A 25,459-nucleotide genomic window follows, 5' to 3' on the forward strand; every position below is an offset into this window, starting at 1 on the left:
GTGCTACTCGTTCAAGTATACCGAGTGGACGCCAAAGCTTCTGGGCGAACCCCGATATGTTCGCGATGAAGCAATTCGGGTATTCGGCGACAGAGCAGGCACCCAAACGAGAGGTCCTCATAAGGCGAATCGCCCATAATCGTGCTGGGACGTCGTACTCATTGGGCGGTTACAAGGGGCGCCAAGTTACGGCGGTTGTGAAGGAGAAGAAGTTTGGAGAAGTTCATTGGTTCTAAAAAGTATTAGTACTATTAGTACTATTAATACGACTTTCAAGTTAGGCGCGATAAAGTTGGAAACACGTGTCTGATTGGTTGGATTGTTTGAGAGTTTTCCTAATTTGGCTCTGCATCTGGCAAAGTCTAGATGCTGATTGCCCATAAAACCCCGACGGATATCCACTGTAAAGATTAGATCCTAGCAGAATGGCGTCAAAAAAGATGCTCCATCCCAAACCCAAATACAATTATACTACTACAACTTCAATTAAATGTAAAAAAGTCAATTCTAGGTCAATTTAATATCAAAAATTATTATAAGATAGCTTTAGTATTATTCTGCAGGTTTACAATATATTGAATTAATATGTTATGTTGCTAAAGCGTTATTGGCAATGAAAATAAGAGTATGTTTTGGAATATTAGGTACTGGCTAGGGGGGGCATCTTTTTTGACGCGATTCTGCCTAGTAAGCGCGGGGGGGTTCCTATTGTGAGGTACCTGAGTACCTAACACAACACAGTACATCACTCCGAGACCGGGTGTTACCGGTTGGGATCTATTATATTGCACCTAATAATACCTACCTCATAGGTACCATACCTTAGGTACTTAGGTAGGTACAGTAGAATCCAAGAGGTGCAAGTCACCACCACCACTACACACACATTTCTTCTTCTGTGATGTTGGAGCATAAAAAGAAACCAACACTCCGGGCCGTCCTGCACCTAACCTAACCATAATCATGACGTGCGCCTCATTTCCTTAAAAAAAGAAAAAATGCAATGCACATGAGCCGCTCAATCCTCAAGAATCTATCGACGGGAGGCCTCATGCACAACATTTTCCTCTACCAAGAATCACAGCCTACCCCGACCCTTCGAAGCGAACGACCTGGTTCGCGACCTTACCGCAGGGCTGTTGGTAGAATATAGAATATGTACCCAATATAATGTAATGCTATACAGCAACTACAAAGTTAGGTAGCAATTCTTTTTTTTTTTCTTTTTTTTTCAAACCGTGAGGTCTGAACTCAAGGCTTTGACAACGGAATGCAACCCTTCCATTCCGTCCTCGAGGAACGCATCATTCTCCCTTCTCACAGCGTCCATATCCTCGCTGCGGTCGTCCGTCCAGCGATGCACGTACACCGTACTCATGCCGAGCGCCCTCGCCGCTCTGAGGTCGTACGCGTGGGCCGCGACCATGACGGCCTCGTCCGGCCGGACCCTCACCAGCCCTAGAGCTTTCTCGTAGGCCTCCGGCGCCGGTTTGTACACGCCCAGAAGCTCGCTCGAGAACAGCAGGCTGAAGATGCCCTCTAGGCCGGATGATCGGACGAGGTCGAGCTGCAATCTTGTAGTCCCGTTGGCGAGCACAAATAGCTCCAACCCTGGCTCGTGCTCTGGCTCGTGCTCGCTCTTCAGCGCGGTTAGTGCAGGGCGAACATCCGACCATGGGGCTATATTATGCCACGCACGCACAGCGCGCTCGACGGCGCCCGTCCCGGCGTCCGGGGGACCAGGACCAGGACCAGGAGCAAGAGCAGCAACGTCTGGAGATGCAGACGCCCCATTACCACTGCCAGTATTATTACTATCAGTAGTATTATTATTATCGTCGAGCCCAACAAAATGCCGGCGCTCCCCCTCGTAGACATCCCAGCCGAGGATCCTCAGTAGCGTTTTCCGATGCGTGATGTCAATGTCCTCGGGAGGCAGTCCCAACAGGGACCGAGCGTGCAGCTCCCCGAAGAACTCCTCGCGCCAATCGAGCGCCAGCCTCGAGCGGGTTGCCTCCGCTATGCCTGCCGGCAGCGCGCTGGAGACTCCGCTGTGCCAATCTAGACACGTTCCCATAAAGTCGAAGAAGACGGCTTTGATTCGCCTCTTCCGCGTACCCGGCTGGGTCGTTGGTATCGTTACCAACGATAATGATTTTTCTTCTCCTTCTCGCATATGCGACATTTTGTACCTAGGTATGTACACTATTGTATTGTACCTGCACAAGCTTGCTTGCGCTTTTTTTGGCCCCAGTTTTGTGATTACCTTAGGTTATGTAAGTACCTAGAGATTCCACCAGCGCCGCCGTTCCAAGTGACGATCTTCCGCTGCAGAAGTTTCTGGCGTGCGGATTTACATACATTACCTTAGGTAGGTAGATTTTGCTCGAGATCCCATCAGGTGCAGACCGCCTCCCGTCTGTATGTACATCAGCTAGCTTTTCCGGTCGCCGTGCGGAGACGTAATCCCATGGCCTCATTTTCGGCCGAAATGACAAAATCCTAGCTGTCTAAACAACAGCTACTTACCCTATTCATATGCCGAAATGTTCCCTGTCAGAGAGCCAATAAAAACAACAGCGTAGTGTAGGTATGTATTTTCGTCTTGTAGTAGTAGTAGCTATAGTATAGGTGGAGGGTATTTTGCGGTATGGACCAAATGCCGTGTGTATGGCCGTTGTTAGCTTCGCATGTTTCAAAACATCGGATGGGAAAAGAAGAAGAAGAAGCTAGGTTAGTTAGCTTGGTTAGGCCATCCGTCTCTCTCAGCTTGTCAAGGGTAGAAAAAGAGCGGACGAAGTTGGAAATATACGTCATAAGCTGCCCAAGTAGCAACAGGAAGCCCCTGTCCGGACGCATTGATTTTGGCCCGCACAGCCCAACTTAGCATAGCAATGGACCACCTAGATCTCTAAATTCGCATGTGGTTTTTTTTCCTTTTTTTTTGGGCATCTACCTTGACATGTGATAGGAACAGTAGTAGTTAGGTTAGGGGTTGGGTTAGGTATGCATATTACTATGAAGTGATAATTTTGCCCAATTTCACGCGACACCAATGCCACGGTCTATGTATGTTATTCTATTCTATTCTGCCTTACACTCCGTCGTATGTAGGTAATTTTAACTGTCGAATGGCAGCTGAAAGTAAAACTCCACCGTAGCTCTGCTTGCTTGCTTGCACTTCTTTTCCACTTTATCTGCAACGTTTCCGCCAAGAGAATTTGGACTGGAACAAAAAAGAAGAAGAAGAAAAAGCCGGGTTGCTACATGCGGTAACTAGCAGCCAGGCGGGCCGCCGCGCGCGCGCGTGTAGGGCAAGTCCAGTGTGGATCATGATGGGATCTACAGCATATGCGTGTGTGCTCCATAGGTAGTTAGAGCACATACATATCAAGCGTTAGGTACCTACATTAGGTATGGGAAAGGCACAAGAGGAGAAGAAAAAAAAATGAAGTGAAACCCGATATGGGATCGCCGGCCGTTGAGGAGGGGGCGTCGAAAGCACCTGACTCACTGATCACGAGATCCCCATTTCCTCCTCTTCCTCCTCCCCTTCACCGCTCTGCTATCTTGCATCTGCATTTGCATTTGCTATTCCCAGTTGCCGGAGTCGATGGATACCCAGGTCCCAAGTCCCAAGTGAAATCCGGTGGAGTATAGCAAGGAAAGAAAAAAAAAATTTGCTCCTGGGGTTGGTGAAAGTGTCCCAATTTTTTTATTTTTAAAAATTTCAAGGCTTTCTTTCAGACAAGTTAGCGAGCGAAACCAAACCTCGTAAAAAGAAGGCTAATTAAGCCGAGATCAAATGTCTTTTGTTAGCCGCGAGTTACTTAGGAGGTAGGTTAGGTAGTCTAATGCAAGTATGAGTCAAAGAATAAGTGTTAATGTTCTCGGTCTGGTTAATAATAAGTTAACTAGCAAACAAACTATAGTGAGGTAGATTCAAATCACTAAAGAGAACCATGTAAAAGACTCAAGTGAAGATGGGCAAGTATGTATTTTTAAATTTTGAATTTTTATTCGATATTAGTGTGTTATTGTAATAATAACACTACAACCAAAATATACTTTCTCCTACTGCCCTTAGGGTTTCTAGTTCTCCTAAGAGCCATGAGAGGCGAGGAACAATCATATCGGTGTCCCCCTAATGAACCTGTTTATGTCCCTTTTTCCTTCCAGGGACAAAGCGATGCTAGGCCTTTATATATCCAGAACCAAATGCTGAATTCATACACACACACACACACACACACACACACCCGCCAAAAACTCCAAATGTCCCTTTCTCTGCCAATGCATGCAATGGTATATATAGAGCAGACCCGATAAATGCCGTAAAACGCGTAGGTAGGTAGTAAAAATGAATCCAAAAATAAGAAATTCGTCATCTTCTCATAAAGCCATAGCAAGGTTCATTACCTCCCAAATGTGACGGCCCCCATCTCTGCCGTCCGTTCTGTTGATATATCCAAGCTCCTTAAATCTTCCGCCTATTTCCAAGTGTCGTTCCGGTTGCCTTGCGGCATCCTCTCTCTAATGGGGTATTATGATAGTAATAAAGTAAAAGAAAAAAAATTGTTGTTAGCCAACCGTAGTCTCAGTGCGAAGGGGGGAGTTGGCAATTTCCTGCATCGCCCCCCCAAGAAGGCTACCCGCAGATGAGGAGAGGGGACTGCTCTCCTCGAGACCGGCTCTGAGGGATGCGATCAATTTAGATCAGCAAGTAATCCAATCCCCTCATCTGCATAACGTCTCTCCAGGAGACGTAGGGCGCTTCTGTGGACCCGTTCGCACTAGGACTCGGCTGGCTGTTGTCGGCCTGTTGCCAGACCTCGTGTAGCAGTGTTACCACGCCACCAAAGCTGCCGTAGTTAGCGGCATCGCCTAGCTGGGCGATGCGGTCGTTGAAGAAATGCCTAAAGCTAGAATTCATTCCGCTGACGGATCCACTAATGAGGTAAACCCAGGAGAGGCTTCGGTCGAAGCCGCCGGGACCAGACGGAATAAGATGTAGCACGGTAGTGAGCTTCTCAACCAGGCCAACACAGCTCGCCTGGCTGGGGGAGAAACCGGGAACTAGACTGCACAGGTAAATACGAGCTGCCAATCGGAAGGCGCTTGTGATGTTCTTGCTGAGTTGTTTCGGGCTAAGAGAGCCATTGGCGTTGAATGGCATTTTGGGTGTGCTGTCATGGGTTTCAGTCAACCCAATCTGGTCGCCAAGAGCGTGCACATGCTGGCAAAGTGTAATGTCATCCATTCCTTCCTTCTTCAGCGCCTCGAGACAAGCGATCTCGGAAATGAGGTACATGATGTGGTCATCGCAGCCCATGAGCTCGCGAAGTCCAAGGAACGGGTTAGTGGTAGATAAGTGCTTCTCGCGGTAAGTGTGCGCAAAAACTGGGGCCCTCCCTTGCATAGTTGCTCCAAGGATATCGATCCACGCGGTCAACGTCATGTTAAATGGCGTTTGGGTGAGCTGCTCGTTAGCGTCGGAAACCAGACGGGGCAACTCCAACTTTGCAACGAGAGAGTTCACAGCCTGGAAGTGCTGGTGCCACGGAATGTCGGGGAGCGAATCATCATATCGGCCAACGCAGGACTGGAAGAAGATGAGACCCAAAGTTGCCTCGAGGATCTGGTGGTGGTTCTCATCATTGTTCAGGGCCTCGCAAAGAGCGACGATAGTAGCGTGTCGGTGTCGCATGATGTCGTTGTCAATTTCGTCTCCGTGGACGTTCATGGTTGCCTTGTAGTGTTGAGCTGCAATCATGAGACAGCAGTGGAGGTAAGCCTTGTTGTTCTGCAAGTTAGGCAGGACGAGGTCAGAGCCGACGGAGCCATGTTGGTTAGTCTCCAGGATTGGGAAAATGGTTGGCAAGACAAATTGAATGAAATGCTCTAGAAGTCGCTGGTCGTTCTCATCCAACTCAATATCAACTTGCGTAGTGTTGGTAGGTAGTCCGTGAGAGAAGTCGAAGAAGTTGTAGTTCAAAGTCTCCTCAGCTAGTGACTCGCGGCGTTCCTGGAAAACTTGCTCCGTCCACTCGCCGTCCAAGGGGTAGGACGGGAGGACGGTTCCTGGCGGCGGTGGCGTGTGGAACGTGCTGAAAGTGGACACCGTTGATTCCCTTAGAGTAGGGACGTCATTAACAAACATTTGTCGCTCGGTCTTGACGTCAATCTCATAGGGAGACATGTTGAACATGAAGTCGGAATGCGACGGGAGGATGTGTGGGTTGTATGCCCCATAATCCTGCACATTAGGCGGGCTGTTGAAGTTGAAGGCGAATTGCGAGTCGATTGACGCCGACCTTGTTCGATCTAGAGGATCCGAGAAGGTTGCGGATGTAGGAAGCGAGTGAGACAAGCCAGGCGGCGAGCTAACTGAGGTCTGGATGGTGTGGGAGTTCTTCTCGCTGAGCTTCTTTCGCTTGATGATCACCTTAATGTCGTCCTTGTGCTGTCGCCTATGGTCGTTGTTGCTCCACCACATCGGCCGCTTATATTCGCATGTAAGACCGAGGTGCTTGCATGCTGAGCACATAGGAGTACCCTCATCGCACTTCTTCCGTCGTAATCTGCAGGTGTAGCAGCCTGTATAGAAGGTATCATGTTAGTGTTGTGGTTCTAAGCCGACTTACACGCACCAAAGCCGGGCCGGTGCAAGTGACCCGGTGTAAGTCAGTTAGTTGTATTGGGGAGGTACCAACCTGTTCTTGAGCGGCGGTGCATCTGTGTCTTAGCTTTAGGGTTGGCATTGTTGTTTTGCTTCGAAGGAGCCTTCGACTTGGTCGGTTGTGCAACGGCCATGTTGACGGTTGATGCTCTCATGAGGTCTCCCTGGGGGTTGGGGGGTAGAGATGACATTTGTATCTTATGTCGAGTTTAGGTACCTGCGTCGAGATGGTAGTGCCCAGGTGGTGGGGGGGTGTGGTGTGTATGCTGGTCAAGCCGAACGAAAGCGGGAGGGGGACCAAGGGGAGACAGGGGCCCTAGTTCTAGGTCCAGGTCGAGATTTGCTAGGGTCTGCCTAAAGAGTGCGCCTCGAAGCCAGTAATTCCCCAAAAACGCTCAACGCTTGAGTTCTCGTGCCCGGCGAATACCTAAAGGTACCTAATAACCCGCAAAAGGTGGAGATAAAGCCGGCCGCGGAGTAAATATTCGGAAATCGTCAAAATTAATATTATTTCTTTCTCGTCGAATGAATGATAGGATCCAAGCAAGTACCAGCTTGCCTTTCACGTTAGTCGAGTTTAGCGGGGATAAGGAGGTAATAAGAGAGGAAGAGGGTTAAGAGAAGAGAGAAGGGTGGAGAGAGGATGAGAGGATGAGAGAGAGAGGGAGCTAATTAAGAGGAAATGGAACGACACTTGATTGTTTTTAACCCTTCAACGACTCTATCTCGAAAAGAAAAGAAGGCTTCTGTGGATTGGACATGTTAAGACTTATATCGTGGCCTCGTCCCCTTTGGACACCACCTTTACCACCTTTAGCTGCGTCGTGAACTTGGTGTAGCGTCGACGGCTGTGTTCAAAAATAGCAACACGCGCGATTTTGGGGTAATTCCTTTTTTAACCCATCACTTTTCTGGCCTAATTTACTGGTCGCTGCAGGTTACCACATATGCAACCTCTGCAAATTAACCCACTTTGGGGTAGGACGTGGTGACTTGAGCCGGATATGCGCTTGCGGATGCCAATGAGCTTGGCCGGTTCTATGGACCGCGGTCGAGTCACCCGGATGAAGGTGGGCATCGTTAACCAACTGGACCAACCACCCTCCTTCAAGAAAAAATAGCGGTACAAGGGCATTGTACCACTCGGTGACACTGGCGGAAGACGGTGGGCTGCAAGCAGAGGGCAAGGGTTATTTGGTAGGGTACCAAGCAACGTCGAGCGACTAAAACAGGCAGTTCCCATACGTGGCTTGCCGGCCATTGGCACGACCTCTCGAAAGTCCGATCCACCGTGATGCATCCCCCCCATGCATAATACATAGTGGAAAGACATGGGGTCTTGACAACCACCGCCAGCACTTGCAGATTTTCTAATTGTGCGCGCGAGTGTGTTTAGTGTGTGACCTTGCGAGCCCTGTATCCATCCTTGCCGTCTGCAAGCCCTGCAAGGCCCGGGGTCTTCAAGTTTATTGAAAGCCGCAGGGATTTATTAGCGTCGATCGGGTCGAGAAAGAGGCACGGAAAAGAGAGAGATAGAGAGAGAGGAGGGTTTGCGAAATGTGGTACTTTTACGAGAGAGAAAGCCACATGTACTTTTCATAGTACTGCTCATACCTAGTACTGCTTATAGTACTTCTCCTCCTCGAGGAACTCCCGTCATGCCACTTCCCATCATCGAGCGGAGACGGTTGGGCCGTGTCTTGGGCTTGTCACTCCCTCTTTGCTAAGTTTGCACGTTGATGATAGACATGCTGTGCGAGAAGAACCACGAGAGAGGAACCCCACGTGTGGACTTTTCGATGTCGAGCGAAATGCCAAGTGTCGACTTGCTCAAGACAAAAAAAATAATAATATGTATGCAAGGAGCCATGGCAGCTTGCCGATTGCCCTCGCATTGACCATTGGAGTACGGATTGTGTGGTTACTCTGCATAAGCTGACCGATAATCATAGATTGCTTTGCTATCGGGTTGCATATGCAGCGTAGGTATGCAGCATACATAGAGAACCCAAATCCGTACGCATGTATACTACTACGTTATGTCCAGTCCAGAGGTAGTATCCAGTAGTACGTACCTAGTTCAAGGTAAGGTGGAATTGAGGTACCTCGTACAATTCGTACAATACGTACATCCATACATACGCCGACCCTAGCTCATTGCTACATTTGGATAACATGTCGCCGAGTGGAGAGCTGCTGGGCTGGAGTAAGAAGCAGCTCATTCTGTAATTTAGGTCGAATTTTGCGAACTCGGAGTTGGGTCATCGATCGCGAGCTTCTACTCTCTCTGTATCTCTGTGTCTTTTGCTCTTCAAGGAAGGAGGAAGAAAACGAGACTCTGTAGTATCCGTATAGCATAATTACTCTATAGCTTAGGCGTTCATTAGGAACAACTTCTGCCCGCCAATGGATGGCGAGTCTTCGAATACAAGCGTAGGATTGGCCATCAGTATAAACTAGTGGCCGTCCGGGCAGAGGGACCAACGGGGTCCGGCCTTTACTAAAAACCTTGCACACGGCGGGACGAAGAAGTCGGGACTAGGAATCGCGCCGATTCTAAAGTCCCCTTCGCAGCCGAGGAATAAGTTAAATGTAAAATATTTCCCAATGCTCAGGGTCAATTTCGATAACAATCCACTCGGGTGGGCATGGGAAACACATGTTTTTTTTTTCTTTCTTTCTTTCAAGCCAAAGCCAAGTAAGGTTGGACCTTTTCCCTAGCTAGTCCGAACGTTGCTGTGGCACCGGCGAAATATTTTCGAATTATGAAGATGGGCTTTTTTAAAGTAATAGCCAATCATATAGATAGGTTATGTAAATCACGATTCGGTCCTTGGAAGAAGTTAGGGAAGCAAAAGAAGTCGTTAAGCTCTCTGATTCGAGGTTCTGGGAAAGTTGGCGCCAGTAGCGGGCTTAACCGAAATCTTAGTTGATGTGACAAAGTAAGGGTTCACACTTGGGATTGGCTCAAGCTCGGAAGCTAGTCCCTGCTTGGCCGGAATTAATTCATGATGGAGGGAAAGATTTTAGCCAATCTTTGGTCGAGGGCGGCAAGCTCCCATTAGTGTATACAGTGGATCTTGATGGGGTCTATCTGCTAGCGTATGCAAAATCTCAAGGATCCCCGGGCTGCCAAGACACGGCATCAAGGGGGGCCCTCTCTTTCCCTTTTGCCCTTCATCCCAGATGAGGTCAGCAACCCAGGACATGCCAGGGAACTAACCCTAGCTCAAGGTGGAGGTAGCTTCGTAGCTTCCCCATGTTTCCCTTTATCAGCCGTTATCAAAAGAGAATCAAGCCGTGGTCCATGCACCATGTAAGCTGTAAAAGCGTAAGCTTCAAGGAAAGAATACCTCATGTATTAAGCTATGGGAAGGCTGGGGTGTGGCTTACCGGATTTGCTCACGATCCGGCTGTTGGACGAAGATCACCCGATGCAAAATAATTCGTGATGGGCTAATTTGGCCAACGAGATTCTATAATTATCCCACTTCGCTTCCTCTCTATTGGGAACTAAACTTGGGTTAAGTCATGGCTTAAGCTACTTACACTTTTCCATGCAAAATGCAAGCCGGGCGCTAAAAGTGTCGTACTCGTTTGCGACTATTGATCTACAATATAGTAACATGCACATCACAGATAATTATTCTATTTTTGATTTAGCCCGTAATCTTTTTGGTCTGTGTGATGTGAGTTAATTTGGGCTAATTTGGGTTCTTACATTTGTGTGTAATAATTCAATGGTAGTTCTCATTAGGTACTTTGTACCTAAAGTACTTGACTCTTTTTTTCTTTATCTTCATCTTCATTCATGCTAGCGATCCCGAGATTGGGCCCCATGTAACATCGTCACTTCAAAATGTTGTTAAAGCCTTACCCAGCCATGCGATCCTGCTCGCAAGCATCCTGCCGACAGTCCCGGCAGCATGGCGATGACGGCAGAGTTAAGACAAAGTGGCTCTGCTAATGTGTTATTTTATTTTCCCAAGATATATTGTATTATGCGTTATGCTATCCTCCAGATCGCAAAGTTTGGCTAGTTGTCACTTTAATATAACTATGCTATACTACTACTATTATACGTGTTGCTATATGTGCTGTAAAGAAATGGGGGCTATTCGTTATGTTATGCATGTCTGTGATGTTGGATGTTAGCCAACATTAAGAAGAAAAATGTTACAAGGATGGTGGAGATACCTACGTACGTAAGTATGCCCTTATTACAAACGGGCATACCCATTCTGTGCCTGACTTTTGGGTACATATTATCCTGGAAAATTACCTGCCTTGGACGTGATGAAATGTATGTAGGTATATCCAGCTTACCCTGCTGCCCTGCAAAAGTCGTTACATAGTAGATACTACAGCAAGAAATTGAAAAGTCTGTGCTGTTGCCGTCATTGGTAACCCTGTCTAGGGAAGCTGATGCAAATCATCATAAAAACAAACTCTCACCCGGCAGCCAAGCTGTTGCGTCCCGGTCCATCTTCCGCCGGCTTACAACAATAAGACTAATGCGTGCAGCGTGCGCAAGCTTGTGATACATTCCTCAGCGGACATGGGAACTAAGAGGCTAAGTCCAAATCGAGCTCCCCATTAACCCATTCACGATCTACTATTCATCCTACGAACCGGGATGGCTTCTTGTGTAGTCTGTGCTCTTCAACCAGCTAAGCACACTATAGTAATAGTACTATAGCACTATTACGGTATGTACGTTCAAGGGTCCTGGACCCTAGTCCCGAGTGAGATTACCTGCATTCGTGAAGTCTTTCCTCTGTCTAACCCTATTCGCCAACTTCGTCGAGGGGGGGTTATCTACGGCAAATTTGAAGACTTCAACACAACACAACACAAAAAAAAAAAAAAAAATCAAAAAATCAAATCAGAGCCTCTAGATGGACATCTTACGATAGCACAGATCTTCATTCATGCTACGAGGACTAAGCTCTGTCGGGATAAAGGAGAATCAACCATCCACCAAGGAGCTGGGACTCGCATTAAGGAATACTCATGTGATGAGTCCCGAAAACCTATTCTCGGCACGCGATTGGGCCCCGGGCCTCTTCAAGTCAACTTCGCTTAAATCGGAGCGTGCTCTTTTTTTTTTTTATGTCACAGGGAAATAAATCAGCCCCATCCCACAGCTCTGCCCAAGTTGGGGAATAAAATTGAGATGCTTGTAATGATGAACCTCCGAAGCTGCCCAGCTGTGGTGGGCTAGCGGTGATGTTAGTGTTAGGGTAGAGACAGGCCGATGTAATACAATTCCTTCGGGATTAACCAAATGAACAAGTGATAGCTCGCCGTCCACTGATTGATTCACCGCCGCCCGGATCTAAGTTCAGCAAATTCCTGGATAGAGCAAGCAGAAGCCATTCAGATCGGATATACTCGGGAGCGACCATGTTCACAGATGCCCTTCTTGTGAGTCAACGCAGCCCGAATGTGGATCACAAATTATAGTATCTACAATTGTAGTAGGGAAAGTTAAACGTAGCAGAAGCTGCCACTTGTCTTGATGGTAAAGTGATAACAACGGAGACAGGTAAATCCATCGTATGAGTCTACATACGGTAATATCTTTGTCGGTCACCGACTCGTAAAGCTGTTGCATATGATGGGCTCTAATAAGAAGAGAATCATATTGTCTTAGATCTCGGTTTGCTCCCTTGATGGATCCATTTAGTCTGTTGACGATCTTGCATTGGCTTCATCACTAAGGTATATCAAACTGTCGGTGTATTCCGTCGGATTGTGCTGGGCGGCGCTAAGGTGGTAATGTAGTATGTTAGGTAGTATGTAGTACCTACTATGTATGTGGTATGTAGGAACTCGCTTCGCGGGGAGCAGACGGACACGGCTCTAAGCTGCATACCGTATGCGGGAACCTACTGCTTCTATGCAGCGCTGTAGAACGAGTGTGACCCCCGCCACATGCTGCTAGGTACTACTGCTGCTGCTGTTCGTGGAGGTTGAAATTACCCAGCCAACTGCCTTATTCGCTCTTGATCGCTGGGCCGATAGCTCCATTTGAATTGGAGATGGAGAAACCAGTGAGCCTTTTCTTGACGACCTACCCAATCTTACGTAGGCTTTCCTTCCTTGTCACAAACGGTACCGAACGATTGAAAAGAAAAGCTATTCCGCCAAGGCACCGAATGGAGAATTATAGCTTCTCCATTCGCATTCGCTCACCTTCTTCCTGGGACTGAGACTGGGTTATCTACGTTCCCAGCGTCATTGGTATTTGGTTGTCATGTGTCCGGAACCAGGTCACGTTGACTTCGACGATATGTCAATCATTGGGTACCAAGCCGAGGTGGACCAGTTGCAAGGGACCGTGGAACGTTCGAAAACTTGTTCCTTCGACACCGGTCGCGGACGCATCGAATTCGAAGATTGGGTAGATCCGTAAACCAAAAAAAAACAGGTACCTAAAGCAAGCCGGTCCGGTTCAGAAGTCCAGATCTTGACACAATCCCATAGGGAGGCGTTTGTGGCATTATCCGTCCCTCCTCCTCCTCCTCCAAAAAAGAGGCGCCTCAGAGTCGGGATCCGCCACTGGCCCTCTTGATATCTCGCTATTGGTGAGGGGAGATCCTGGTTTTTCCGAATTGGCTTTTACTTGTAGAGATTAATAAGACGTCTTGATTTGGAGACACCAATCCCATCGTCTTGCAACGTGCTACAAGAGAGGGGGTTTTCAAGGAAAAGGATAAAAGAGTGCTGTACTATGTATGTATGTATGGTTACCGCATGGTAGCAGCCACGAATACCCTGGTTCTAAGAGAGCACACAATACCAATATGCTACTACAATACCTAAGCTACAGCTACGATAGCAATACAATAGCCTCTGATTCTTCGTCTGCTTGGTCTGCTTGTGCATACCCAGTGGAGAAACTACGGTATAGACCCCTGGCTCAATGTAGGATTATTCTCTCCGTCCGTCTATCCGACCATGGCCGGATAGTGGGCCATCGTGTCTGTTTTTGTCTTTGGCTTTGTCTCTGTTTCTCTCTCTCTCTCTGTGCCTTTTTTGACTAGGTCTCTGACTAGGTCTCTGACTAGGCCTCTTACTAGCATGTGCACGCAAACCGCAGGCTTGCAGAGTGCAGGGCTTGCGAGCTTTGCAGGGCTTGTAGACCGGACCTGGGGCGAATCCGCTAACGCTTACTGCTAATTGCTAATACTAATGCCCAATGCTGTCGGTGATCACTCGAGAGGGTTATCGTATCCCGGTTTAGAGAGGATCAATTAACTTGATCCGCCCCGTCCTGCCCGTCGCTCACGATAGGCTGGCTTCCGGGTCTCCTCAGGGATCACAAGCGAAAGCGTTACTCGCTCGTTCGCTCACACCCACCTCTGACCGCTTCCGCATGTAGATCAAGAAAACCATCTGGGTTCGATGGTGATAGATGTAGTTGGGTACGCCGTAGCACGGGTTTCCTCACCCGTTGCACGAGGACTCGCGGTGGTACCTGGGAACTATTGCTACATTGCACAGCTTATTGCGGAGAAAGATCGAGATGCGAATTAGAAATTTTTCACATGGGCTCCAACCGCAAGGGATGCTCAACATCCTTATGTACTATGTAATTACTATGTCTTGAGGCGCCCGTTCGACATTCCCCTGTAGATGATGGGCAGATAATGGGATAGATACATATGTTGGTCCCTCCGTACAAGTCGTTAACTTGTTTAGAACGCGCCACTTTTGCTAACGGTTACTCTAAGGCGATTCCCAATCTGGATTCCAAGTGAAGCGGACTTTGGAAAACTTCATCCCTGTTCAACCGTGCTTAGGCTGTCCGGCGCTTAGAAGAAGGAAATGTGCCGGGGTCGCAGCAGATTACAGCCAATAACAACTCCAGAAAGTCCCAGTTTATTTCCCAGCACACCTCATCTGTTTCTGTCCAACCAGCCCTCTGCTTTCGGGTTGCTTAACGCTGGGTATTTGGTGGGGGAGCATTCTGGGCTTCGTGGGATTTTGGGGCCCTTTCACACATACACATACACATACACAGGCACAGGCACAGGCACAGGCGCAGACGCGAGAGCTATTATTGGGGATTCATGGATAGAAAAAAATACGGGCGCTGTAATAGGTGGCTCTAGGTCGGTGACTCTCCGCGCCGAACAAATAGAGTGTTACTGGCCTTGCTGTGTGAAGTCCCGAGAAACAAATCACATCGTGGCATTGCTCTCCATTATCACAGCGTATCACTTGTTTCTCCTGCATACTTAGTACTTCTGTTGCGATCCGGGGCTATACTACACCATACCTATACTATACCGTATATCCCGTACATATACGTTCCGCAGGTGCCCGCGCTGTACTTTTATCCAGTTTCTCCTCTCCTTTGCGACGTCAAACCTATCCCTCGACTACTCACAGCGAGGTTATTATATTGTTATTTTCCTTTTAGTATTCGCATATCTCGTATACCCACCCCTTTGGTTTAGACGGAGAGGAAGAGAAATCGTAAGGCCGGCGACGGCAAAACATTATTATACCAAAAAAGCGCATATCTTTTTGCATTTTTCCAACTTTTCTATTTTCCAAAATGGTAAGCTTATAAGTTCCGGCTGTAGTCATCTCATCTTTCTTACCCCGGATTTATCCGCAATCTCGAGCGGGCAAAGGTGGCTGACTTTCTCTCCCTTCCCCTTTTTTTCCATGCTGTAGAATACGCAATCGCTCCGAATAAGCGAGCGATCGCATAGGGAGATGCGCCAGAAGAGTCAATTACATGACCCTTTCTTCGGTCTAAAAGGGTTCGACCCACGTCCGACCTCAGTAGCGACGGAAATTGTAGATACCGACTGGGACGAGGAGGACGATATCGTTAGCGAGATAGAAGACGACGACCCAGACTCGCCGCGAATAAGTTTAAACTCGGTAAGCCCACGATAATCTTAAACCCCCGATCTATCACTTGGTGGCGTCCGCAACTAACCCAATTGCCAGTCGGGCCAACCGAGTTTTACAACAGTATCATCATACGATGAAGTACAGACGCCTAGGTCGAGCAGAGCTCGCAATGCGTTTCCGTTTAACTTTGACTCGTCGAAGCCGGTGGAGGGACCGAGGGGGCCGCATCTGTTCCGAGCTTCGATGACAACATCATTGAACTCGTTCGAATACCAGGAGGCCCTCAGCCTATCGCCGATAACACCCAAGACCAAACCGTTAGAAGCGGACCATCGGTTTGCTCTTACTTACGAACCGCCGCCACCTCGTTCTCGGAACAGCCCATTTCAATTTACGCACGAGAAATTAGACCCGGGTGACCTTGCAGCATGGACGCCGGAGAAGGTGGCGCAATGGATGCTCAATGCTGGCATTGAAGTCTCAATTGCCGAGAAATTCGTCGAAAACGACATCAACGGGGCTATCTTAATTACGTTGAAATTCGAGGATCTGCGGGAATTAGATATTCAGTCGTTCGGAGTTCGGACCAAGGTGTGGGAGGAGATCCACGTCCTGCGGGACCGCGAGGCCGCTGCATCTTCGCCCAGACTCGACACCCCGATAGAGGAAGAGGAGAGCAAGGAAGTAAAGAGGGAGCGGAGAAGAGAACAGATGACGGACGAAGGCAGTGGGGAGCATCGTAGCCAGAGCGTCAAACGCTCCAAGAGCCAGAAGCGAGGCCAAGGCGGGAAAAAGCCATCCCACGAAGATATCATCTCGCCCTTGGAGTCGGTATCCATCGTCGGGATCGAGCAGATGATGCCCAAGCCACACCACTGCTCGAAAGGAGAAAACTGCGCCAAGTATAGGAGACAGCAACGGATGATCGAGGCTTTCAAGAGAGATCACCCCTTTGTAGACGTCGAACAGGGCGGCATCATCATGGTTGCCGGAGACCCAGGAAACCCAGAGACAGCACCGGCCATCAACCGTCCCTCATCCACTGAGGCGCTGCGTCCCATGTCTGATGCCGTGCCTTCAGTAATCGCGTCGTCGGACGTTCTCGGCCCCGGCATGCCCCCTTTCCAGTACCTGCAGGAAGCCGCCCTTCGCAATCTTCAGACACGAGACCCCCTGGACAACGTCCGCCAGTTCCTCGACTTCCAGCACCAGGACTCCGCCGCCTGCTCCAGCGAGGTGCCCCCTACACCTCCCTTCGAGATCCTGCCGCAGGCGCCTCACGAGGGCTTGCGTGCTCTTCCGAAGCTTTCCATCCCGGGGTCATCAAAGCAACAACAACAGCAACAACAACCGCAGCGCCCATCGCCAAAATCGCGCGTGGACGCCAACCGAACTCCGCAACCCTCTCAGTACCACTACCCGCAGCGCATGGAGAGGGCCGAGGCTCTGTCGCCCGAGCTACAAAACGCCCCCTACCGATTCGGCACGCCCTTCTCAGACATGGACGTGCCGCTGACGTCCGTACAGCTGGGCCCCGTCGCCCGAGACGCCTCCCAGTCCGTACCGCCCGACATGAACTACCGCGCGGGCCCCATCGCAGCAGCCGCAGCAGCAGCTCAAGGACCTCGGTCGCAATCCCGAGCTTCGCGGCGCCCTTCCCTAGCGCCCGTGGAGGAGGACTCCATTACTACAGCTATTACTGATACTACTCCCGTGGGCCGCGTCGCTCCCCGGTTCCCTCACCACTACCACTCCTCCTCCATCTCCCCCAAGTCCTCCTCCCCGCCTAAGGTCCCCTCGCGCTCTCACCAACAGCAGCCCCTCCAAGCCCCTCCCCGCGCGCAATACCCCTGGTCACCCATCTCCTCGTCCCGCGGAGCTTTTGAGCGCGCCCTCCCGCCCCTACACACCAGCACCACCAGCACCTCGGTCAACGGCATCGCGGGCCCCCGCTCCCCGCCGGTCGTCAAGGACGCCGAGGGCATCACGTACCAGGGCCCGGTCAAGAAGCGCAAGACGCGGATGCTGCGGCACGAGTGGCACGACCAGTACGCGACGCTGAAGGGGACGCGGCTGGCGCTGCACCGGGACGCGGCGAGCAGCAGCCGCTCTCGCGCGCTCGAGTACATCGACATCGACGACTACGCGATCGCGTGCTCGTCGCTGTCGACGGGGTCCAAGCTCAACGCCGCCTTCAAGGCCATGAGCATCAGCCGCGTGAAGCTGCACGGGCGCAGCCCCTCGGCGGCCGACTCCGACTCCGTCGCGGCCTTCAGCTTCCAGCTGATACCGCAGGACCCGGCGTCGAAGATGATGGGCCGGCTGCGCAAGCGCGACAGCCAGAGCGTCGGCTCGAACGGGGCTCTGACGATACCTTCCGGTGCTGGTGCCGGTGCTGGTGCTGCTGGTCCCAGGTTCGAAGGGGCGGTGAATGGCACGGGGAAGACGCACCATTTCGCCGTGCGCAGCCGCGACGAGAGGATCGATTGGATGCGCGAGCTCATGCTGGCTAAGGCCCTGAAGCAGAAGGGCGAGGGGTTCGAGGTTAGCGTTAATGGGAACATGATTTAGACAGATATACGCCTATATATCCGTCCGTCCGTCTGTTTGTCTGTCTGTCTACCCACACGCTCACCACCCACCCACCTACCCACCACCATCTTTTATATATTTCCTTTCCTATCTTTTTTTTATCATCACTCTATTACGTTTCCACCCACCCTAGCCACTTACCACGCTATATATATATATGTTCACCACGCGAGGATACATACTATCCTGTGGTATATACTCACCTCCCTATCCCGGGTGTCGCAAAACACTTTGCTCATGTTACCTACCTATGCCTGCCTTCGGCATCCCTCTTTCTCTTTCTCTTTATCTTCTTATAAGGCGAGGAAGGAAGGCATAACAAACCCTCCCCTCTTCTAAAACCCGGATCTGGCGAATAAGTCGGATTTTGACGATATGAATGACGAATCTTTTTTTTTTTTTTAAGCAATCGATCGAATGAGTTTTTGGTTTGGTACGGTAATTACCTACCTAGGTGACGAATGAAGATGACGAAGACGAAGATGAAGATGAAAACGAGGGCTGCGATAGCCATGGCAGGGTTTTGATATCCAGGCGTTGGCCGTTTGCGAGCGAGCACGATTTTTTTTTTCTTGTTGTCCGCATTCTGTTCTCTTTCTTTTTTTTTTTTTTTTCGATGGGATGATACCTGATTCCAGGCGTATAAACGCGGGGATTGAACGGATATTTTGCTTGACTCCCCCCTTTTTATTTTGTTCTTGCTTTAGGTATATGCACCTGGGTAGTTGACGAATACACCAGCGGCTGGCTATGGGCTCTTGAGATACCAACAAGCACGCTCCTTTATCCGTTATGTATGTTAGCTTAGGTTAGGTAGCTATGGAAAAGAAAAACGCGGGAAAAGGAAGATTGATAAATAGAAAAACAAATACGTTAGTCCATGATTCACAATGCTCTTATTAGATTAGGTACTTAGACGCAACACAATTCTTAAACTTGATGGTGATCGTTGAATAATCTACCGGGTATTTTATCCAAGCGCCCAGTTACGAGTCTTAAGACACCAGGAGCATATCCCCCGAGTGCTTGGTAGTATCAGATATTTCCTCATTTTTTTCTTTTCTGTTTTTCTCACTGCACTAGCACTTTACCGAAAGCCGGGGTGTAGTGAAACTCATCGTTTAGACGCTGATCGTCCACCGTCTCAACAAACACACCACCCTCTGGTAATATCATGTACATTTTAGCTTGTATAGCACATGGCCTCCCTACCTAGGTAGATTTTTGGAAGAGGTTGTTGAGTATCATACAAATCGGACCGCATAGGAGCGGAAGCGGAAGTTTCCCCCCTCTTTCCTTATTCATAGCCCTGGATTTCTGTTTTTGTTTTGTTTTCTTTTTCCTTATGATTTTATCAGTTCGGGCCTTTGGATATTTGCTGCGTCCTCAACGTTGACCCAGTTGATGGTATCCCACCAGTTCTCGACGAACTGCCTCTTTCCTCCTATGCCCCTGGCGCCGATGCCGTAGTCTCGCAGCCATACGTGTTCCCACGTGTTCAGGCACAGGAGCGGGATGACGTCGGTGCCGCCGGGCGCGGTCTTGTTTGAAGATATGAACTTGGACCCGATATCTGCGCCGGCGCCTACCTGAGTGCGTTCGAGGAAGCCCCTAGCCGGGCTATCTGCTGTGATGGACTGCGTGTTCATGTCGATACCCTGGCGACGCCAATGTGCCGCCGTGTACGGGCTACCGGCGAGGTACGTGGTCAGGATGCGCATTTCGGTCGACTGCGCATTTTTGACCAGCCACACAAATCCGGGCCCGAACATGGCCATCGCCGTGACGAGGAATTCGCGGCGGAGCGTTTCGATCGAGCTGAACTGCTTCTCTAGCTGGATTTTCAGCGCGGGGGGGATTGTTTCTCCACTGGTAGGCTCCGAGCTCGCTTGGACGCATTGTCAGTCTTGCTCCGTCTTTTAATGCTCCTGTGCCCGCCTTCATAACTTACTCGGGTCGCGCTTATAGAGTAAGTTCTTGAAAAAGAAATGATTGTTATGTGCCATAGACGCATAGTTGAAGATAGGAGCTTGCGCAGGCTCTCGCGCGGCGGATTTAAGGATAGCCAGGACATCCTGCTGCTCGTAATCGGTACCAGCTGTTAAGGCATTGAGTCTCTCTACGATAAGATCTTGGTATTGAGTCCACGCGAAGTCGAATCCTCCGGCAGAAAGAAAACCGGGAATTCCCTCGGATGGGTCTACGCCATCTAGCAGAGGAACACTATGTAATGGGCGAGTCCATACTGCTGCTGCTGGACGCCATAGCCGGCTCGCCCTTGGTATGCGTAATCTGGGTCGCAGCATTGTGGCTGTGGAATGGGGGATATTTCGATATCGAAATGGGTATAAGAGAGACTATTTCATAGCTTCCGTCACTTTTTTTTTTTTTTTCCTGGCGTAGCGATGGGCGGCAAGTAGCGAAGCTTGAGAAGTGCCATGACCTATGTTGATTGGTCCAAAAAAATATTCGGTAGGGGAACATTGAATTCCCCGTGCGGGCCCTACCTAGGTAGGTATGTTAAGTACCTAGGATATAGTGATTCTAGGTACAACAGGCACTAGTTTATCACTAGTATAACAAGATACAATAGGAGGTAGGTACCTATTCCAACACTCATTACAAGTTGACGGTTCATTTTTTTTTTTCCTTTTTTTTCCTTTTTTTAAAAAAGGAGTAATAAAGAAATAAAGACTTGTTAAGTAAATCCCATGAACCAAACCCCAAAAATAAAAATAAAAATATCTCATACAAGATAAGATCTAAAATAACCATGGTATTCATCTATCGGCTCCTAAGGGCTCCAAGAAAATGCAAGGCACACCATTTTTTTCATGTGTTAGCATCAGATCTATCCAGTCTCTGCTACAAGACAAGGTATCATAAGGTATCATCATAACTTGTTTCTATTTCGACTCTTCGCTTCCGCCCTCCTGCAACTTCAGCTGCTCTGCCTTGGCCGCGAGCGCAGCCGCACGCTTAGCCGGGTCGCCCTTATCCTTCTGCTTCTTCACCTTCTGCTGCTTTTCTTCCGGCGGGTAAGCCAGCTCGGCAACCTTCTGCCATTCCTCTGACGCCTCGAACTCCTTTCTGATAGGATCTAAGAGCTCGTTTAGCGCTTTCGTTAAAGCGGCCTTGAGAAGCTGGGGGGTGAGCTGTATAATGGTGAGCACTTATCACGTAGAGAATATCGCGTTGCTGAGAGGTTACTTACTATATCGGCCTCGTAATCAGCCTTTAACTTCTCAATGTCGTCGTAGATGAGGGGCTCTCCTTCCCGCCTCTCAACCGTAAAGTGAGGCTTTCCTCCCGTCTTTATAGCCACTACCCGGAAAATGACGTGCTCTACGAAAGCCACCACGCCGTTGCCCTCGATCTTCTTAGGCACGCACACGGCCTTCTTCAACTTCTTAGCCACCAAATCGGCCGAGTCCAGCAAGTCGATCTTGGAATCGGGCTCGCTGGAGCTCATCTTTTGCGCCTCTCCTAAACCGGGAACCATTGAGTGCATCAGATGCGTCCTGACCCTGTAGCCGATCTTTGGTAAGTTCTCCAGCGCGAATGTGAAGATCTTGCGCTGATCCAGACCGCCGAGCTGCGCGTCGACATCGAGGTACTCTTCATCCAGCGCTTGCATGAGGGGGTAAGTAAGACCACCCAGGAAGGGGTCGTTGGTCTGCTTGACGACCTCGGCGCCAGCCTTCTGAGCAACCGATATCCTAGTCATACCCTCCAGCTTGAATCGGTCCATAGTGTAATTCTCGCTCTTCTGGTAGGAACTTCCCTTGATGAACTCCAGCTTTGTGATGTCCACGCCCACAGCCCTCAGTAAGCTCTTCACGATGTATTCGTAGTACTTGACTCTTTGCTCGATCAGTTCGAGGGGGGCCTTCATGTTGTCGAGATAAGCGTGTAAATCGGCGAGAAGGATTTTGACGTGGCACCCGGCGTGCAGAAGTTCTGCGATCTTCACCATCGCGACGAAGTAGCCGCAGTGCGGCCGCCCCGTCGTCGCTGTTCCCCAGTAGACTCTGAGGTCTCGTTTTTGATTGAGAATAACATCGTCGATGATTTCGGGGTTGAGGACTTCGGTCAAACCGACCTTGATCAAGGCAATCGACTCCTCGGGGGTCATTTTTTTCGAGGGTTTGCGCTAAGTCGGTATATTGGTATGTGTTGCGAAACAAAAATTAGGAACGCTCTCTTCCGCTTTCACACTTTTTTTTTCTTTTTTTTTTTGGTCTTTTAATTGAATTGTACGTAGTTCAGTAACGTGTAGTATTATTTTAGGTACCTATTTTTGAGTCAGAGGGGTAGGAGGGGCACCGATTCAGGGACATGTGGGGCTTGTCCCGCCGGAGATATCGGCATCTAAAATTGGAATAAACTTAACTGCGCCTTTGTACTGATGTATCTTTGGGTATGTGTCTTCACGGAGCGGCCGATGAATATATCAAGGTACATCTATCTACTTTTATCTAGATTAAGTACCTACCTCTAGGTACTTGTGCTTGATAATTTATTGGCTTGTAGTCTTATTCAAGGCACACGTTTCTCTGTAATTATCATACCTACCCGCTTATGCCTATACAAGTCTTAGAGAGTAGCTACAATTGATGTTGCGCGCTAAATAACAAGAATATAGCCGATAGTTTATCCATGATATAGCCACTGGAGATTGCTTACCTTTTAGGTTACGTAGGTATATCACTATGGTATCTTTGGACATCCTCCTGGATTCTCGCGAATTCACTTCGATCCGAGGGTACGTACACATCATACGAAGAACGAGGACCTTAGACTCTCGTGGCCGTGATGTCAGACTCCTAACACCGACAACAATGACGTTGTGGTCTCCCCGTCTTCTATTTAAAGAATACTAGTATAGTACCTGTACATACAAAGATTTACGGCCGTGAGTACCTGACCTAACCTAACCTCAGGTACCGTACCGACTGGATAACTTATTAGGCGGTGAATACTGTTGTGTTAAGGGAAATGGGTCTGACAGAGTGTGTCGGATCGCCTTCATGCGGTTCCAAAACTACCTACTTGGCAGGGGAGAGGGGCCGTATACACCGCTGGCCGTTTAGACCAATATATAGGAGAGTGATAGTGGGTTTTCTAAGAGGATATCGAAAGAGAAAAAAAAATTACCATTCCGCTTTTTTTTTCCACTTAGACCGACGAGCTTCGACAAGATAGATAGATAGACGTGTCGGTGTATGTTTTTAAATGTATGGTACTGTACGGTAGAGTCGGATTTCGTAGATTTTCGAGCCATGGAAAAAGACGGCAATAAATATACCTAAATCAGACTTGACGGTGAGACGATGAGTTGTCTCATATAGATTATGTAGCTATGCAATAAGCGATCACGAACAGGAGGAGTTAAGTTGAGTGAGTTTGTGATGTAGCTACAGAATATTACCTAGCTGTAGAATGCTAACGAACATGTATCGAAGGACCTCGGTTTTCTTCTCTAATTGAGGCCGATGTACGATGGCGGGGTATACTGAATCTACCAGCTGGCAAAAGCTACATCATAAGGGAAAAGGAGTGTATGTAATGTTGTGAGCTGTTATCGATGTTGCGTGTGGCTTGACAAATTACGAATCGTTAGGTGGAATTATTTTATTATTCAGCTAAAAGGGGGGGGGAGGAAGAAGAACCACGAGTGCTCCAATCAATTACTTAGCGCACCGCCAACCAGTAATAGCGGCGGGTGTGAGTGGCCTGGAGTGGGTTGACACCTGGGCGGTGGACTGGCAGTGGGTTTTTTTTTTTTTTTCTTTGGCGGGCAAGTACATGTACCTAGGTAGGTACCTAAGGTAAGCAATCAAATGGTTTAATGATAGAATAAATCCAACCCCCGAAAATAGCCCCTCATTCAATCAGACCGCGCATCCCTATTCTTTTTTACTCCTTTGACATCTGAAGCTTCAGACTAAAAATCTCCCCTAAACACGCCAACCGCCAAACTTCCTCCTCTTTGCTTTTATTCTCTCTTCTTTCTTCTTTCTTTTCCTCTTTCCATCTGCGCTCGCATAGAACAGAGACTTCAACTTCTTAAGCAACGATGTCGTGGCAAGGTAAATATGAATTCCCCCCTCCTCTCCTTTTGTAAACTTATTCAACAACCCCACCTTTGTTAGGGGGGGAGAGAGAAGAATAGGGCTGATTCTCCGTCATAGCCTATGTTGACTCCAGGTAATTATCACCACCACCACTACCAAACGATCCGAACGGCTGTCGTAACCTACACGCCAAAAACCTATTTAATACTAACCGTTCTCTTTCGTAACGAATAGCCTCGTCGGCAGCGGCCATGTCGACAAAGCAGCCATCATCAGCGCAGCCGGTGACAGCGTCTGGGCTACCTCCAGTGACTTTACGGTAATTTTTTGATGATCCCTGTCTTTTTAAAACTTATCCCTCAACACCTTAAGTCGCAAACTAGATACGACCCTAGTGTCGGGTATATGGATGCGCAACATGTTACCTGTTATCTATATACGAGAGGGGGACTTTGACTAATATCATCATGTCTTGCAAATAATAGATTAAGCCTGAGGAGATGAAGAACATCGCCGATGTCGTAGCCCAGGCCGGTAGCGCCGCTGACAACGCCCGAGCAAATGGTATCCACGTTGCGGGCGAGCGATACGTTGCTTTCCGAGTTGAGGACCGAAGTGTCTACGGACGACAGGTGCGTTTAACAGAAAAACTATTTCCGCTCTTAATAGAATGAAGGAGCAATAGTTGTTGACTCAAATATAAAACCGCACAGGGCCAAACAGGTGTCGTCATCGTGAAGACGAAGCAGGCCATCATAGTCGGCCACTACCGCGAAGGCCAGTTAGCCGGTAACGCGACCCAGACCGTCGAGGCGTTGGCCGACTACCTCATCAAGGCCGGATACTAGAGTGGGTGTGTATTGAGGAGTAGTGGGATAAGGGCGCGAGTCTGGATGCGCCAGGCCGGCTGAGAGTATGGTTTGGGACTGCAGAGCGAGCAGGAGTGAGAGAGTTTAGCAAATTTTCTGTTGATGGACATATTCGACGGGCGGCTTAGACTGTTTCGTCGCTTCGAGGCAACCATTTCCGGGCCGTTCCCCCCCTAGATTCTGCATAGGCACCAATGACAATGGCCTTATTTTCTTTTTATAATGTAGAAAAATTACACCAACGCTTCCTGCCCGTGACAAATTACCTATTACCTAGGTACCTATTTATCACAACCTTTGCGGGCTTTATATCTTCTAGTTTGCTTCTGAGTATCCCCGAACCTAGCTTTGGCACTCCCCTCCTA

The 25,459-nt window shown here is 49.0% G+C and overlaps 8 protein-coding genes across 8 annotated transcripts; 3 read left to right on the forward strand and 5 right to left on the reverse strand.

Annotated features, from left to right (window-relative positions):
- Positions 1–905: 905 nt before the first annotated feature.
- F4812DRAFT_346644 (HAD-like protein) lies at positions 906–2,371 on the reverse strand. Its single transcript, XM_047931671.1, has one exon. It carries the CDS (start codon positions 2,183–2,185, stop codon positions 1,232–1,234), a length of 954 nt encoding a protein of 317 aa, XP_047791094.1. The 5' UTR covers positions 2,186–2,371; the 3' UTR covers positions 906–1,231.
- F4812DRAFT_346616 (uncharacterized protein) lies at positions 2,316–3,026 on the reverse strand. Its single transcript, XM_047931670.1, has 2 exons — positions 2,530–3,026; positions 2,316–2,419 (listed from the first exon to the last, which is right to left on the reverse strand). Exon 1 carries the CDS (start codon positions 2,857–2,859, stop codon positions 2,557–2,559), a length of 303 nt encoding a protein of 100 aa, XP_047791095.1. The 5' UTR covers positions 2,860–3,026; the 3' UTR covers positions 2,316–2,419; positions 2,530–2,556.
- A 1,523-nt stretch (positions 3,027–4,549) lies between these two features.
- F4812DRAFT_346590 (PRO1 protein) lies at positions 4,550–7,232 on the reverse strand. The gene is made up of 2 exons (XM_047931669.1): positions 6,714–7,232; positions 4,550–6,597 (listed from the first exon to the last, which is right to left on the reverse strand). The coding sequence occupies exons 1-2, from the start codon at positions 6,868–6,870 to the stop codon at positions 4,712–4,714; spliced, it is 2,043 nt and encodes a 680-aa protein (XP_047791096.1). The 5' UTR covers positions 6,871–7,232; the 3' UTR covers positions 4,550–4,711.
- Positions 7,233–10,330: 3,098 nt separating this feature from the next.
- F4812DRAFT_424694 (uncharacterized protein) lies at positions 10,331–11,117 on the forward strand. The gene is made up of 2 exons (XM_047933848.1): positions 10,331–10,815; positions 10,881–11,117. The coding sequence occupies exons 1-2, from the start codon at positions 10,646–10,648 to the stop codon at positions 11,032–11,034; spliced, it is 324 nt and encodes a 107-aa protein (XP_047791097.1). The 5' UTR covers positions 10,331–10,645; the 3' UTR covers positions 11,035–11,117.
- Positions 11,118–15,171: 4,054 nt separating this feature from the next.
- Positions 15,172–18,216, forward strand: F4812DRAFT_346751 (uncharacterized protein). Its single transcript, XM_047931672.1, has 2 exons — positions 15,172–15,583; positions 15,653–18,216. Exons 1-2 carry the CDS (start codon positions 15,413–15,415, stop codon positions 18,125–18,127), a joined length of 2,646 nt encoding a protein of 881 aa, XP_047791098.1. The 5' UTR covers positions 15,172–15,412; the 3' UTR covers positions 18,128–18,216.
- Positions 18,217–18,750: 534 nt separating this feature from the next.
- On the reverse strand, positions 18,751–20,556 carry F4812DRAFT_346756 (manganese and iron superoxide dismutase). Its single transcript, XM_047931673.1, has 2 exons — positions 20,100–20,556; positions 18,751–20,036 (listed from the first exon to the last, which is right to left on the reverse strand). Exons 1-2 carry the CDS (start codon positions 20,452–20,454, stop codon positions 19,492–19,494), a joined length of 900 nt encoding a protein of 299 aa, XP_047791099.1. The 5' UTR covers positions 20,455–20,556; the 3' UTR covers positions 18,751–19,491.
- A 327-nt stretch (positions 20,557–20,883) lies between these two features.
- On the reverse strand, positions 20,884–22,604 carry F4812DRAFT_346813 (tyrosine tRNA ligase). Its single transcript, XM_047931676.1, has 2 exons — positions 21,363–22,604; positions 20,884–21,303 (listed from the first exon to the last, which is right to left on the reverse strand). The coding sequence occupies exons 1-2, from the start codon at positions 22,281–22,283 to the stop codon at positions 21,055–21,057; spliced, it is 1,170 nt and encodes a 389-aa protein (XP_047791100.1). The 5' UTR covers positions 22,284–22,604; the 3' UTR covers positions 20,884–21,054.
- Positions 22,605–24,227: 1,623 nt separating this feature from the next.
- On the forward strand, positions 24,228–25,073 carry F4812DRAFT_450720 (profilin; the record flags this gene model as incomplete). The annotated part of the gene is made up of 4 exons (XM_047936124.1): positions 24,228–24,271; positions 24,460–24,544; positions 24,711–24,857; positions 24,939–25,073. 4 exons carry the CDS (start codon positions 24,228–24,230, stop codon positions 25,071–25,073), a joined length of 411 nt encoding a protein of 136 aa, XP_047791101.1.
- Between the last annotated feature and the right edge of the window lie 386 nt (positions 25,074–25,459).

This window comes from Daldinia caldariorum (assembly GCF_022478825.1).
Source record: "Daldinia caldariorum strain CBS 122874 unplaced genomic scaffold F4812scaffold_6, whole genome shotgun sequence".
NCBI classification, from domain to species: domain Eukaryota; kingdom Fungi; phylum Ascomycota; class Sordariomycetes; order Xylariales; family Hypoxylaceae; genus Daldinia; species Daldinia caldariorum.